The sequence below is a fragment of the Halictus rubicundus genome, chromosome 1, assembly GCF_050948215.1.
Source record: "Halictus rubicundus isolate RS-2024b chromosome 1, iyHalRubi1_principal, whole genome shotgun sequence".
Classification (NCBI taxonomy): Eukaryota; Metazoa; Arthropoda; class Insecta; order Hymenoptera; family Halictidae; genus Halictus; species Halictus rubicundus.
The window spans coordinates 29,927,320-29,942,351 of record NC_135149.1 but is presented as its reverse complement, the minus strand read 5'-3'; the positions used below and the strand labels follow the sequence as shown (position 1 = coordinate 29,942,351).

Below are 15,032 nucleotides of genomic sequence, written 5' to 3'. Positions count from 1 at the left end.
AAATGATGAGCATAAAAATTCCACTCTCCGCCATAATCAAGATGTTGCTCATGAGGATGGTCAATGAGTTTCAGAAAACTGTTATGTTTGTTTAACGTTATCGTTCAAGATCGGAACGTTTAATGTGTAACAACTTAGTGGAAATATCCCAAGCGTCTGACAAGTAGTTTCTTTTTTTCATTTCCTTTTCGTTCCGCGATCCGTGGAACGAAATTGTCTCGAAATTGGCTCGGAATTGTCCCATGATTCTCGGACAATTTTGATCCAGTGATTACATTAATATTCTTCGTGGAATACAACGATTTTCTTCCCAGTACGGTCATTGTTAGTCTAAACGAGAGACGTTGGTGATTGATAGAGGCGTTTGGACCGGGGAACGGATAAAAGATATGTTGTAAGGCCGGATCCGTTTGAAAAGAGGACGCTGAAAGGGGTGAGGTGGCTGCGGCTTAGAAAAGGCTGCTCGGTTCGCGGTCCTTCTTCATCTTCCCCTCGTCACGGCGAGAAAGATGAGCCCGAAAAATCGATTCAATGGCTGTTTCTTCGTATCCGTTGCGAGCGATTGCGTTTGCCGCTGACGTCCGTCCGAGCCTGTCCTCTTTCTGCACGATGAGAGGCCGTGTCTAAAGTCGTGCTGCTCCTTTGAGCGTTACCGTTCGCATTAGGCTCAATTCACGCTTCGGAGCCTGTTTCGCAATAGTTTGCCACTGAGTTACCGGCCGATCGTCATCGACTACGGTCCCCATCGGTACTTCTCAATGATCCTACGCCCGTTTCTCTCCTGAAAACGTTAATCCTTTCGTTCAACAACAATTATTGACACCGATTGCGAGAAACAATAACCATACAGACCTCCTTTTCCTCATTAACGATCTTAGCACGTTCGCTACCACCGTTTCTTCCGCTGCTTGTCTTTGCGGAATAAAAATGTGCTGCCTCGATTCGAACAAACTAGAGCAAAATAAAAGCGATTAATGTTCCGCAACAGAAACCCGTATAGCAATTGCGCGAGGCTTGGTTGTATCTCCGATTAAAAAAAAAAAAAAAATACCGGTGACGCGAAGAAACGCGAGGAATCTATCCAGACTATAGATAAGGATCAATCGTCGTGGAGCGCGATCGGCGTCGCAAAGAATGTCGCGCTCATCATACTCGATCAGTGATTCAGTGAAGAATGTTAATTTGCATTTCCACGATGCATCAACATCTCGGTTAGAACACGAATCCGCGTTTCCCGTGTGTGTATCTGTTCATTCAGGGGGAGCACAGAGAAGAGGGGAAGAGGGGTGGCTGGGTGTTCCCTGTTGCACGTTCTGTCCGCACGCAAGCCTGCGCACATACAAGTTTGCGGATCGTGCACGTGCACGGGGAGATCGGTCGTGTGTAAATAGGCGGGCGGTTCTGGTGGGGGTACGACGCCTCTCTAAGCGACGCTCCGCGTCTTCGTCAGTCAAATTGCGATCGTCTCCGCGTGACGGGCCGCTTGTTAGAACGCCGCGAGTTTCGAAGCTGAGGCAGCAGGCCACCGCGCCGAGTACACAGCGAGCCGATTCAGTTTGCTCTCGGGCGACAGTGTGTGGAGAGCACAGAACAGCGTCAGAGCAGGCCGGAGCGCGTTTTTGGCACGCACCGATATTCCGTGGAACACCCGGGACCAGAATAAACGGTCTCGCGGAGCGGAGACCCTCTTCCGGATCCCCGGCTCGGCGACACTTTGCCGGGTTTGCCTGTTCCGGATATCAGCTTTCAACTGGACCGTTTGCTCGCTGAACCCGTTCCAGCGCGTTAAACAAGGCGCACCGGTATCAGTGGCGAGAAGATTCTTTGAATAAGACCAGCAGAATGAAGAGCTTGACCTTCCTGCTGATGGTCCTGGTCACCGTGACCCTGTGTCACGAGCCGTTCCAGGTGATATTCCAGTGGAACACCATCGACGTGGTGTGGCCGAACGAGGAGGAGAGACAGTACGCGGTCGCTCACGATGAATACATACCCGCCAACAACTTCATAGCGGGTATCAAGTTCTGGAAGGGTAAGATGTACCTGACGATCCCTCGCTGGAAGGACGGTGTGCCGGTGACGCTCGGCGTCACGTCCGCAACACCGGTGAACAAGATGACCGCGCCACCGCTCGAAGCGTTCCCGAGCTGGGAGATGCAGAAGATCGGGGATTGCAGTGCCTTCCAGTTCGTGCAGAGCATGGAGATCGATCCGATGGGTCGTATGTGGGTGATCGACTCCGGACGAATGTCTCCCCTGTCGGTGGAGACGAAGACCACCTGTCCGGCTCGCCTGGTGATCCTCGACCTGGAGAAGAACGGAGAGATCTTGAAGACGTACGAGTTCCCTCAGCACGTGGCTCGCGCGGGAAAGGCTTACCTGAACGACATCGTGGTCGACCACGAAGACGGCGGCATGGCGTACATCTCGGACAGCGACCGCGACGATCCGGGCATAATCGTGTACTCGCTTCAGAACAACACCTCGTGGAAGGTCAGACACGACTCGATGAAAGCGAAGCCCGAGGCGGTCAGGTTCATGATCGCGAAAACACTGATCAACATGCCGATGCCGGTCGACGGGATCGCGTTGTCCCCGGCCAGCTCGCAGGACAGACAGCTATACTACTCGCCGTTGTCCTCTTTTCATCTGTACTCGATGCCGACGTCCGTGCTTAAGAACAACATGACCAACATCGACGAGTACGTGAAGGAGCTCGGACGAAAGAACTCGCAGTCGGACGGCATGATCATGTCCAACACCGGGGTGCTGTACTTCGGACTGTTGGCCGACGACGCTGTGGCCATGTGGGACACCAAGATGTCGAACTCGTTCACCACCGGGCAGAGGGTCATCTCGAGGGATCACGAGAGGATGCAGTGGCCCGACACGTTCGCGTTCGACGACTCCGGCAGTTTCTACTGCGTGACCAACAGCCTGCAGAACATCCTGAACAACCGTGTGAACATCACCGCGCCGAACTACAGGGTCGTCCGGTCGAAAACCGGGTTGAAGAGCTACCAATACCTAGAGGACGGCAACATGCCGGAGCAACCGGAGATACCCGCTTCGACCGCTAACAGGATTAGCCTCGGCCTGACGATGGGATTAGCCGTTCTGTTAGCCGTCGCCATTCAGTAACGTCTTTATCCCTATCGCCGTCGTTTCAACTCTTCTTTTTTAGACAGTAGACTGTTATCGCACGGGTATACCAAAGACGCTCGACCCATCCTCCGCAGTCAAATAACGCGCGACGATAAATCCAGTGCTCCTCCGGTGACTCTGATCGTCCACGCCTCGGTCCACGGATGACACACGCGCGTGAAGTTATGGTTGTTTTGGATGCATGTACGTCGTATGTACAAAGGTTCGACGAGCGCCGCACAGTGGTGCCAAATGGCGAAGAAGCGGCAAAAAATCTGTAAAAACGAAACTATCCGACGAACTTGTTTGAAAATTTGTGGAGAGATTGCCACAGGTACGACGCTTATTTGGGAAAAAATATTTTTGTAAAAAGTTGTTAACGTTAAGTAATACGGGCTAATCGAAAATCTCTGTTTTCTGCCCATTTTTTATTTAAGGAAGCATACAACAAATCCTTTAATAGATTTTGGTTTGGAACTGATCGTTTTGGCAAGGTGTAATATTGATCTAACTTTGTGCAAAAAATCATGAGACCCTTCGAGACCCTTTCGTCACATTTTCAGTTTAAATATCAACTTTCAGAATTTCCAAGAGTGAATCGTGCGGAAGTTACGATTATTTGATGTTCCAGGAGAAATTTTTTAGGAATATTTCTAAATAGTAAAGAAAAATGTGAAGTGCATATGATTTATTAATTTTTTATGTATAAAAAAATATTTAATAACAATTTTTTTTATCTTACACAAATTATTTTTATAGCGTTCATTGGAGCAGTACCAAAAAATACCTGTTGCATTTTTGCGACAGTGAACGAAAACTTTGTTTATTTAACATAAAAAATTGTTATTAAATATTTTTTTATATGTATGAATGTCGCATTTTTTTATTATCTTGTATGTATCCCCTAAAAATTTCACCTGAAACATCAAATAATCGTGACATCCGCGCGATTCATTTTTGGAAATTCCGAAAGTTGATATTTAAACTTAAATTGCGGCGAAAGCATCTCGATGTATCTCATGAAATTTTGCACAAAGCTAGATCAATATTATAACTTGCCAGAACGATTAGTTCCAGATCGAAGCTATTCAAAGGATTTTTTGTGTTCCTCCATAAATAAAAAATGAGCGTAACGCAAAGGGGCTTCAGGTTAGTCCATATTACTTAATGTTAAACAACTTTTTCTGGAAAATTTTTTTTGCCAGTTAATAGTTGAAGCCATTTGCAATAACCCATATGATTTGTAGACCCCTAGGTATTCAATTATAGGCGGAGTAGTTACATAACTATCGCACTGAAAACTGATGAATTTCCAGGAGCGAAGAAATGGTTATTTGCCATTCGTATATCTCCGTAAAAAATTTTACTATCAGGCTATACAAAAATAATTTTTTTTTTATAAAAATCGAAAATTTATAAAATGGATTTTTTGCCGTCTTGGCACCACTGTGCGCCGATTGGCTCCGCGGCAACGCTCGGCGTGACTCGCTCGCGTGCAACTGTAACGTGCGGCGTTTCCGAATTACACAGTGGATCAAATAAGTATTAAGGCGTACCAACAAAAGAACATGTTCCACACAAAATCTACCCTCCGGGCTTTGCTGAACAAACGTTTCACCGTTTTCGCCGTCGCTGTTGTTCGTCTTATTATGCATTACTTGACTGTACTTGTAGTTGATGCGGCAAAGTAGGAAACCGGTCGATGTATAGCCGAGGGTCGTTCTCCTCCGTTTAATTAACACTTTGAGTGCCGCGTCTGCCAAAGATGGGAGAAAAGAAATTTTTATATATTGGTATATTCAGTGAATGAAATGATCTTAGCATGTACAAAATGCGGAAAGGATGAAAATATTCTTGGCGTAACACGTCTCAAATTTTCAATCCATATTTCATCAAATAAATGACTTTGATTTTACATTGGCACTTAAAGCGTTAACGTGAGTGTGATAGTCTATAAAAGAATATGCGGAGCATTTTTCTGAGAACTATCTCTCGCAGGAATTCGAAGCGTGTAACTGGAACATGTTCCCTTGTAAGTTTGTTTTTGTGATGATGTATATTATAAAGGTAACATATTGATACGATTTAGTTTTTACAGTAGATTATTAAACATGGAAATATCGTGCCGATTCAGAAATGTTAATGATTTGTCGTTAAAGAACAGAAAAAAAAGTGGAATATCACCGAGGATTGAATATCTTGTGGTGTAGAAAAGTATACGGCACACTGTTCATTTGTATCGTACCTTTACATTATACGCTTTTAAATGTTTGAGTTTTTCCAGACCAAACCAAAAGAATATTACTATACTTTCCGGTTCGTTTTCCCACACGGATCTATCCGATTTCTGTGGATCCAATTTCACTGTCTTTTGGCTGTTCCACCAAATACCTGTACAACAGACAAACAGATTAATATATTTTATACATTATTGTTTCAACAGTGAATTATTAACGTTTCCTGGTCAATAAAGCACCAAAAAATCCAGACTGTATCAATGCGCTACCGTTTCAGCTAACATTATCATTCACATGGAACGATTCCGAACCGGGAAAAGTAAAAAAATTATGAAACTTTGGGGATATGCGGTGCACATGCAGGTAAGTATTACGCGATTTTTTTTTGCTGACCAAATTCACTTTGAGGCGGTGAAATCGACTCTTCAAAATTCGGCTGTTTTTTGCATTCTAACTTGTAAAGGTGTTCTCTTCAACGAGAACTGGCAAAACATTTATCAATTGCTTATATAATTAGAAGAAAATATCGAAGAATAGCCGAATTTTTGTTGACTTAAAGCGAATTTGGCCTAGAAAAAGAAAAATTCTGTAATACATTTGCACTACATATCCCAAGAATTTCATAATTCTTTTCATTTCCGGGTTGGGGATTTTTCCTTCTCAATGCCTGTTTGATCCATAGTAGGTGAATCCGTGCAAGTCTCGGTTAGATCCTCGTCGCGGACGTTGTGCGAGGCTGTTTCACCTGCAGTTTTTGGAACACCTGTGCCCGCAATTTCACGGTTTGTAGGATCCTCGGCTTTCCATCTGTCCTGTCAAGAATGAGAAAGAGAGAGTATTAGAGAAAGAGAGTATATATTTAATTCGATACTTATAGGTGCACAGGTGTGTGTCGCGTTCGTATGTATGCCCGTGTAGATCGCGACACGTGTACAATTCGGAGGCTCTAGTCTAGGGTACGTCTTGGACAGTGGGAACTGCGCAGACTACTTGTTACCATAATCTTTGAAGCTAATTGACCGTACCCGTCGCAGACTGCAAAAGAAAACTGTCTCGCGAAGTGTAATCAGATTGGACGCCGCCGGGCTCCACGGATAGAATTACCGTCGCGTCTCCCGTAAACGATCATTCTAATGGAACAAAAAAAAAAACGCCCAGGATCGCCACGAGACTCTAATAGGACACGCTCCATTCTGTCTCTCGCTGTCATTCTGATTGCCATCCGAGTTTCCCGGGCGAAATTGATCTCGAAGAGTTCATCGGTACAATTACCGCCGACGGTCTTTATCGCGGGGAACAATAAGGCATCTGGCTCCTTTGCAATGTTCAATTGTTAACACTAAACCTACCGAGCCTTAAAAGTAACTGATACATGTCTTGTAAAAATGACGAGATTGAATTTACTTGGATTTTGTACGTATTGTAATGCCTGCTCTACTACGTACATATTTATTTAATGATTTTGGTAAGATAAAAAATCTGGAACTGGTCATTTTGAGCGGCAGCGGTAGGTTTAGTGTTACACAAGTATGAAAGTTATTTAGGTGCAGGTTCAGGCGCGCTCACAGCCCAAATAATTTCAACTCTGAGAAAAAGAACAATAACAGGCAATCTTCTGAATTACATTTACATTTCTTCCCGTTCACAAATAGTGCAATTGCCATTTATGGCAGAAATGGGTGCAAAGATTAGAAGAGTTCAAGAGTATCGATACGTTTCTTGCAACTTAACACTAGGTTTACGGAGCACTAAAACTGAATATTTTGCATCACTTCATAAAAATAACAAGAACGTGCTACCCAAAAGCAATATTTTAAAAATATATACCCAAAGAAATAAACGTGCTAAATAATTTCTCATCTATGCACCCTTACAATCTTGATATTTTTAAATGAAAAATATTGAAACCCGTCATTCTAACGGGTCCCGTAAACCTAGTGTTAATAAAACTATTAAAAAGAGGAATTCCATTTGATCCGCATGAACTTGATTTTACTGTTTCACCGGACTGCGGATTTCTATGCAGAAATGTAAGAAATGAATATGTATTTCCGCTTAAGTTTTATGCAACACGTTCCTGCGAATTTGCAGGATCTAAAGGAGTTTCCCGGCTCGAGTTTCATCGATTCAATTAATTCAACTGTCCAGGATAATTCGACGTGTTAAAACCATCGCGATCAATGGGTCCGTGAGCGCGCGGAGCTTTCTCCCGAAAATACGGGCCGGAACAATGCCAAAGAGTCGAATCGATTGGTTTCACAATTGGAAAGCGTGTCCCGCAAAAGAACCGGCCGCGTTTCCGCAAGTTTCCGTAACTTTTTCTCGGGTGCAACGAAAGGAAATCGATTTGTCGAACCTCTCCGAGAAGAGGAGCTTCCCCTCTGCGATCGAGAGAATAATTAATTCGACAATCGACCGCCGGTCCGCGCGAAACGGAAACTTTCGCTCCGCTATGTATTAATAATAAATCCATCAGTATTCCAGCCGAGTCTACATTTAATCAGGCGACGGAATTGAATCGGCACGCGTGCCCGCAGAAACAATCGGGCTTTCAGTACCGGGGCAAAACTTTCGCCGCGACACCGACGCATTCGCGCTTAATTGACCTCGAATTAACACCGCCAATGGGCGGTATTAAATCTGCCGGCCCGACGTTAACGCATTTCCGACCATTGTCGACCGGGGACGTCGATCGGCGTCCCTCGTTTTCCGAACATCGTTCACGCATTTACAATATTTTCCTGTTCTCGCATCATAATGCACAATGTTCTCGCGATCGCCACTTGTCCGTGGATCTGTAAATATCGTTTGTAACTTCCTTAACACTGGGTTTACGGAGCACTAAAAATGACTATTTTACATTTCCTTATAAAAATAACATGAATATGTCTATCAAAATCTGTAGCCATTTTTTAAATAATATATACCTAGAGAAATCGATTTCTTAAATAATTCCTTGTGGATCCGTGTTTGCAATCTCAATATTCGTGAATTAAAAATATTAGAATCCGTCATTTTGACGGGTCCCGTAAATCTAGTGTTAAGATCGGAGCAAACCGACTTTAATTTGTTCAAAATATTAGGATTCATTTCCTGACGTAAAAGATTGGTCAAAATCATGGAGAAAATGTTAAAGCTTGCCTCATAGAATTTCTTTGTATTGAAAATTGAAAAACTGCATTTTCGTAGTAACTTCACTTTCGTAATCACCGGCATGCGATTATAACGACAATGTAAGCTAATGAATCGCATTATTACCGGAGAAGACAGCGCGTTTCGGTAACAACGACCAGAAAAATAATTAACGGGCTCCGTCGATAGCGAACAGGAAAATAGCGGGCGCAGATACGCTAATGACGCAAATGGGTGAACATCATCACACGATCGAGAGTGCTTCTGCGCGATTGCGAGCGAGAAACCGCGAATCGGCACCGATCCGTTCCGAATTCGCCGAACGGCGACGGAAGAACGATCGACGATCAATGGAGCACCTTATTCTCATCGCCTCTCATCACTTCGGACCGTAAACACGGTTGCACGAGTGTACGTATAATTAGTGTGTACGCCGCATGTAACACGTACGAACAGCTCTAATGCATATGGCCTTATTTGTGACGATGAATTGAAACCGTATACCGGGAGGCCGGTCGGAAAACGCGAGTTATGAGTCATTTGTCTAGGCCGGTTCGGTGAACGCAACTTTCCGCCATTTCGCGCGGTTTGTTTGTTGCAATTATTGTTCCCTTTCTCAGCGGATCGACCCAGAATGCTCGCCTGGTTAACCGCTCCGGTGATGTCTGCAAAAATTCCCGTCGAGCTTCTCCCTTCGAACAGTCTCTTCAGTTTGGCGGTCAAGAAACCGCACGGCTTCGCGAATTTCTCCGGGCTAAACAATCGAACGTAACGGTTTCAAACTTTGGGGACTGATTTGGCATCTTTTCGAGAACGCAACAGCATTTTTTCAACTACCGGTAGTCAAAACGTTCACTACCAGCAGACGTTGAGTGTCTAGAGGAGACAATATTGTAACTAAATTCTAGTTAGCACTGGGTTTACGGGACCCGTTAACACTAGGTTTACGGAGCACTAAAACTGACTATTTTACATTGCTTTATGAATAACAAGAACATGTGCTGCCCAAATTTTTAGTCTGTTTTTTAAATAACATATACCCAAAGAAATAAATATGTTGAGTAATTCCTCATGGATGTATCTTTAGAATATTAATAATTGTCATCATTTTGACGGGTCCCGTAAACCTAGTGTTAAAGAGACTGCTTCTAACATTTTTAATTTACGATCATTCAGATTCTAAACATGGATCCACGAGGAATTATTCGACAAATCTATTTCTTTGGGTATCTAAGAAATGGCTAAAAACTTTGATGGATTCCTGTTATTTTTGTAAGTTATTATAAAGTAGTCATTACTAGTGTTAAAAAAGCTCGATTCTCTTGGACCATCAAACCGGGGAGAGGCTTTATCTCTTTCGCGTTCTCGGCCCCAAGTATAAAAGCCATGGTGTCAGAAAGCGAAAGTAGCTTGCACTTCACCGGAAAGCACCGTAGCTTGCATATCAATTCGGTCATTTTCCCGGGAGACTTGCGGAGATTACAATAGCGTAAGTAGCCGAGAACAGAGAGAGTAGCCAAGCGAGCAGCGTGCCGCGGGAGATGAATGTTTCATACGAGCGTTCGTCGGACGTGTCTGGAATCCGTGTCTCCAGGTGCATTTATTAATCGATGGAAAAACGTGGACACAGTCCATTATCGGCGCCGGCATCTGCCTCGGCACACGGCGTCGTTCTACAGAAAAGGGAAACTCGAAAGACGGAGGGGCGCGGGGAAGAGCCCATCGGCTCGGCAATCTCGCTTTCAGCCTCTTCCCACAATTGTCTCCTCTTTCAGCCACGCAGCGTCCCAGTTTTGCGGCGAACTGAGGTGTACGCACATTATTACGCGGCGCAAAACGGAGCCGGAGCCTAGCCCTGAACCGCGAGTCAACGAACGGCCAGGGAGAGGCTCGGCGGATTACAAAACTTCGCTGAGAAAACACCGTGCACCTGAGATCCGATCGGCGTGCGTCGAATCTGCGAGCGCTTAGAGTACCGGTGCCGCTGGTCCAACTCCAACTTCACTTCAAGCCTCTCAAAAGTCAAAGGCAAAAATCTAGGATTTTCCGATGGCTACGTTTGCTTGACACTTGCGCATACGTTTCCTCAATAACCATTGGCGGACAGTTTAATTCTAAACCCTTCAGCTTGATCTTGTATTATACACTCCCAAAGAAAAAGATAGCACACGCGTGCTATCCTTAATTTCTCGCGTTACAATTATGGTACAGGAAATGTGCCAATGATACAGGAAGATTACCTTCTACTAATATATAAACATAACTTTTACTGACTTTTCTTCAACGAATTCTCGTCGTAAAAATACAAATACCCAAATGAATACAGACAAAATGATAGCACATCTCAAAATATTCCATATTATATAAATTTAAAATAGACAAATATGAAAATGACAGAACTGTAGCTGTGTTTAATAATGTGTGGAACCTCCGTGGTTCTCAATTACTTCGATCATCCTTTTTGGTAAGGATTTATACAGTACTTTAATTGAAGATTGTGATAAATTTTTCCATTCCTCTTTAATACCGATTTTTAAGTCATTCAAATTTTCAAATTGTCTACCTTCTGCGTAGACAGCTCTTGATAATAATCCCCAACAATTCTCAATTATATTTAAGCCCGGGGAGCACGCCGGCCATTCCAAAACAGGAATTTTCTCTTTTGAAAAATATTCGTGAATAATTTTTGCCGTGTGTACGGCAGCATTATCTTGCTGGAACACAAATTTTGGACCTGCGATGCATTGCGCATACTTACCAATTTGGTTTTTTATTAATCTCAAATAACTTGCACTATTCATTTTTCCTTGTATAAAATTAATATCCGTTTTTCCTTTGTGACCTATGCCGCCCAAATCATTATTCCACCTCCTTTCATTTGTCGTCTAATTCTTGTTAATTGTCCTTTTCGAATGTCATGATAATGGTATGCACTATTATCTGCACCATCCAGACAAAACCGTTTTTCATCTGTAAAGATTATATTCCTCCAGGTTTTCCTCCAGTGTATATGTTTCTTCGCAAACTCAAGGCGTGCTTCCTTATGCTTATTTGTTAATCGTGGCTTGGCTTTTATTCTTGATCGGTTCATAATATTACTCATTTGCAGCGCACGTCGAACATTTTGAATATTAGTTTGTACACCAGCTTTGCAAGCAATTTCTCTTGCAGTAGCACAAGAATTAGACGCAGCGCGAAGTATTGCTGTTGTGTCACGGTGCGATAGGGCCGCTGGCCTTCCAGTGCTTTTCCTTTTACCGTAGTTATCCACATCTTTTAATACGTTATATACAGCTTTTCTGCTTCGACCAATTTCCTTCGCAATTTCTGTAATCGTTACTTTCCGTTTTCTTCAAATAAGAATTGCGTTTATTTCACTGTCAGACAATCTTCTACCACGGCCCATCACGAAATGCGACAGATACCAACATCAAGAAGCACTGAACACCGACTGACCGCTTTAACTTCCTCAAACCTCGCGACATATTGAAGAAAATCAAAATAAACCTTGAGTGTGCTATCATCTCGTCTCTGTCTATTTGTGTGTTTACATTCCTCCTAAGAGAATATCTCGTAGAAATTCCAATATATATAGTGTTTACATATTAGTAGAAGGTAGTCTTTCTGTATCATTGGCACATTTCCTATACCATAGTTATAACGCGAGAAATTAAAGATAGCACGTGTGTGCTATCTTTTTCTATGGGAGTATACATCCCATAGAATTCTCAGCATCCACCGGTGGCTGTTCTGAGAAAAAGAAAAACGAGGATCAGAATGGAAAATAGTTTCCTGGATTGCAGTGATTTGTTTAAGAAAGAGGAAACGAGTGATTACACCTGATTAATGACTCAGAAGAGAGGGTAAAAAAAAACAAATGGTGAAGCATAGCCTTCGCGAGGAGACGCCGCCGGTCAATCGCATCTGCAATAAATGATGTCAGCCGCCTATGAAAAGAATATTAAACGCGTTTGACTCATAGGCGGAGTTCGGTGTTCAAGGCGATTTCTATTCACTCGTTGGATGATTAAGCGCTAACCAAAAGCCAGAGCAGACTGGTCGATCGACCAGTTCGTCTAAAGTTAGTATATACTTCTGGCTAGGAGTGAATCGGTGCAACCATACCGGGACAGTTGACGAATCAATAAACCCTGGATTAATGCGAAGAGACTTCGGAATGGAAAGAGAAAAGGAGGGTCGCATTAATCCGGGGCACCGAGCCGATCCGAGGCTTACCTTCCCTTTTTTTTTGTCGGGCTAATATTGTAATTCTTAATCTGTTAACCGACGACGAGTTATTTCGTTGATAACATTCGTCTGCGTCGTTTTGATTGCAGTTGGTATGACTATGCATTTAACAGAAACATTTTTCACCTCTTGTACGAGCAACCAAAATAACTTTGAAGCTCCGATGTAACGTTACATCGTTTATATTCATTGTGTAGGCTATTTAGACTGCGGATTTTTATGCAAAATAAAAATTGCCTTCATCGATCACGAGGAACAGTAGCCATATAGAAAAACAATATATTGGTATACATTTGTACCAGTTTGTTTTTGCGGTAAATGCATGAAACCCGCGGTTTAATGATGTTGAAAGATCATTCGGTTAACAGATTAATAGTAAACTCGAAAATGTCGACGGCTGGAATTCTAGTCAAGAGCAGCGTTGACTGTTTTTTGATGATGGGAACGCGCGACAGGGGTGCGCGACAAAGTGTTTCATCGTAGATTAGGTTTACGAGCGGTTGCCGTTGATTTCGTCGAGGACTCTGCTCGGTTGAGTCGAGTCGCAGTTGATTTTCGGATTGGATAGGTTCCTGTTTATTTTCTGGGCAGCATGAGCAATCGTTGGATAGATTTCATTCTAATGGTGATCCAGCTGATCCATAAACAAACGGAGCGACGGCGAGCGTGTGCATGTTAATTACGTGCTCGCTCAATGTCGGTTTACATAACAATACCTGTAAGTCTGTACACCGGGAAGATTAATATATTTTCTATAGTTATAAAGATCGCGGGGTGTCGCGTAACAAATGGCGCGAGGCAGTAAAGGATCATTTCATGAGGGGAAAATATAGTTGGCCTCGAAAATTGTATCTTCGAATTGTACTTTGATTCTTTTTTATATGATTACGTTATTGTTACACTACCGTTTTTTACAAGACACCTGCGCATTAGCTTAGGGATACGCGCAGGATTCGGGCTAGTTGTATCGACGCTCGTGTCGTTAATGATTAATTACATCGTGTACTAGAGAGTAATGTAACTATCACGTAGTGTTTCTGTAAATCGTGTCTTATTAATAAAAAGATAGATGTTAGCAGACCTTGGATTTCCTCCTTTCGTCGTCACGTCGTTCTCTTAATTGTCTCCGTTGCATAACTGGGTGTTCTCACCTCGTTAGATATCTCGGTGCATCTTCGCCAGATCTTATGAATAGAATTACCATTGTTTCTTCATCGGTTAATTGATGGAACTCGTGGCGGATCTCTCATTATTAAAAAAGAAAGAGATCGTAAATAAAAATTCCGTACAAGGGAGAAATATTTTAAAAAATTTTTAATCCAAAAAGTGATCACCGACCAATCATCGAGTGTGTTATTTTTGTTAACGAACATACTCGTTAGCACGGTGACTTTACAAAAAGGTAAAACTAAAATAAAAATAAAATACAAAACTTACCGATCGACAACATTTCACGTTTCGAACAATCCAAAAAGTTCTCAGACATTCTCGAAGATGGCGCCACAAGTCCTAAAAATTGTCCTCTGTCGGTAACATTGGTGAATTTAACATTGATGATTTTGTAAATTGATATTCGCGTGCTAATTAAATGTAAAATATAATTGCTTATCGTAGCTCTTACTTCGATCTAACGTAATGGTATGCCCGAGCATGCGGTTTTCCATCAATTTTCCAAGAAACATACTAGGTTGTTTAAAATAAAGAAAAAGACGGGCATTGTTCAAAATAATTGTGCAAGTACATAAAGTCGCATTGACATTTTTATAGGTTGTCAGATTAGAACTGCTGATCTAATTTGATCGACACGGCCATTGTTGATAGAAGGCGAAGCTGTAGAATAATAGCATTAAATCTGTTATGGGTCACGCGACCATGGAATTATCAACGGTTTCGCTTATGCGAACCGGCGAGAATGCGATTCTAAAGGGATGTATACTGTGAGCAGCTGTTCGTTAGGGCAAGAGGGATGGGAAAAGCGAGACTTCAGGGCCGTACAAAGATTCTCGAAAAATTACGCGTACCCAATATATTTTCCAAACTTTTCCCTCTCCATTTTATACACGACGTACGCAAATTTGATAATATCTTACTTATTAATTCATTAAAAAAAAAATATTTCAATATGGATCACAACGGACCCAGCAGCGGCCTTCCATATGACAATTTAGAATGTTCTAAGTCGTATATCATCTATTGCGACTGTGGTAGTTAATTAGATGAATTGTCAGAATGATATTCACTTCAGTTTCATTTCTGTTTCCCTAATTCCTA

General features: G+C 42.7%; 1 protein-coding gene across 1 annotated transcript; it reads left to right on the top strand.

Moving 5' to 3' along the window:
• The first annotated feature begins 1,409 nt into the window (after positions 1-1,409).
• Positions 1,410-5,584, top strand: LOC143360888 (dopaminechrome tautomerase). The gene has a single exon (XM_076800065.1). It carries the CDS (start codon positions 1,843-1,845, stop codon positions 3,139-3,141), a length of 1,299 nt encoding a protein of 432 aa, XP_076656180.1. The 5' UTR covers positions 1,410-1,842; the 3' UTR covers positions 3,142-5,584.
• The last annotated feature ends 9,448 nt before the right edge of the window (positions 5,585-15,032 follow it).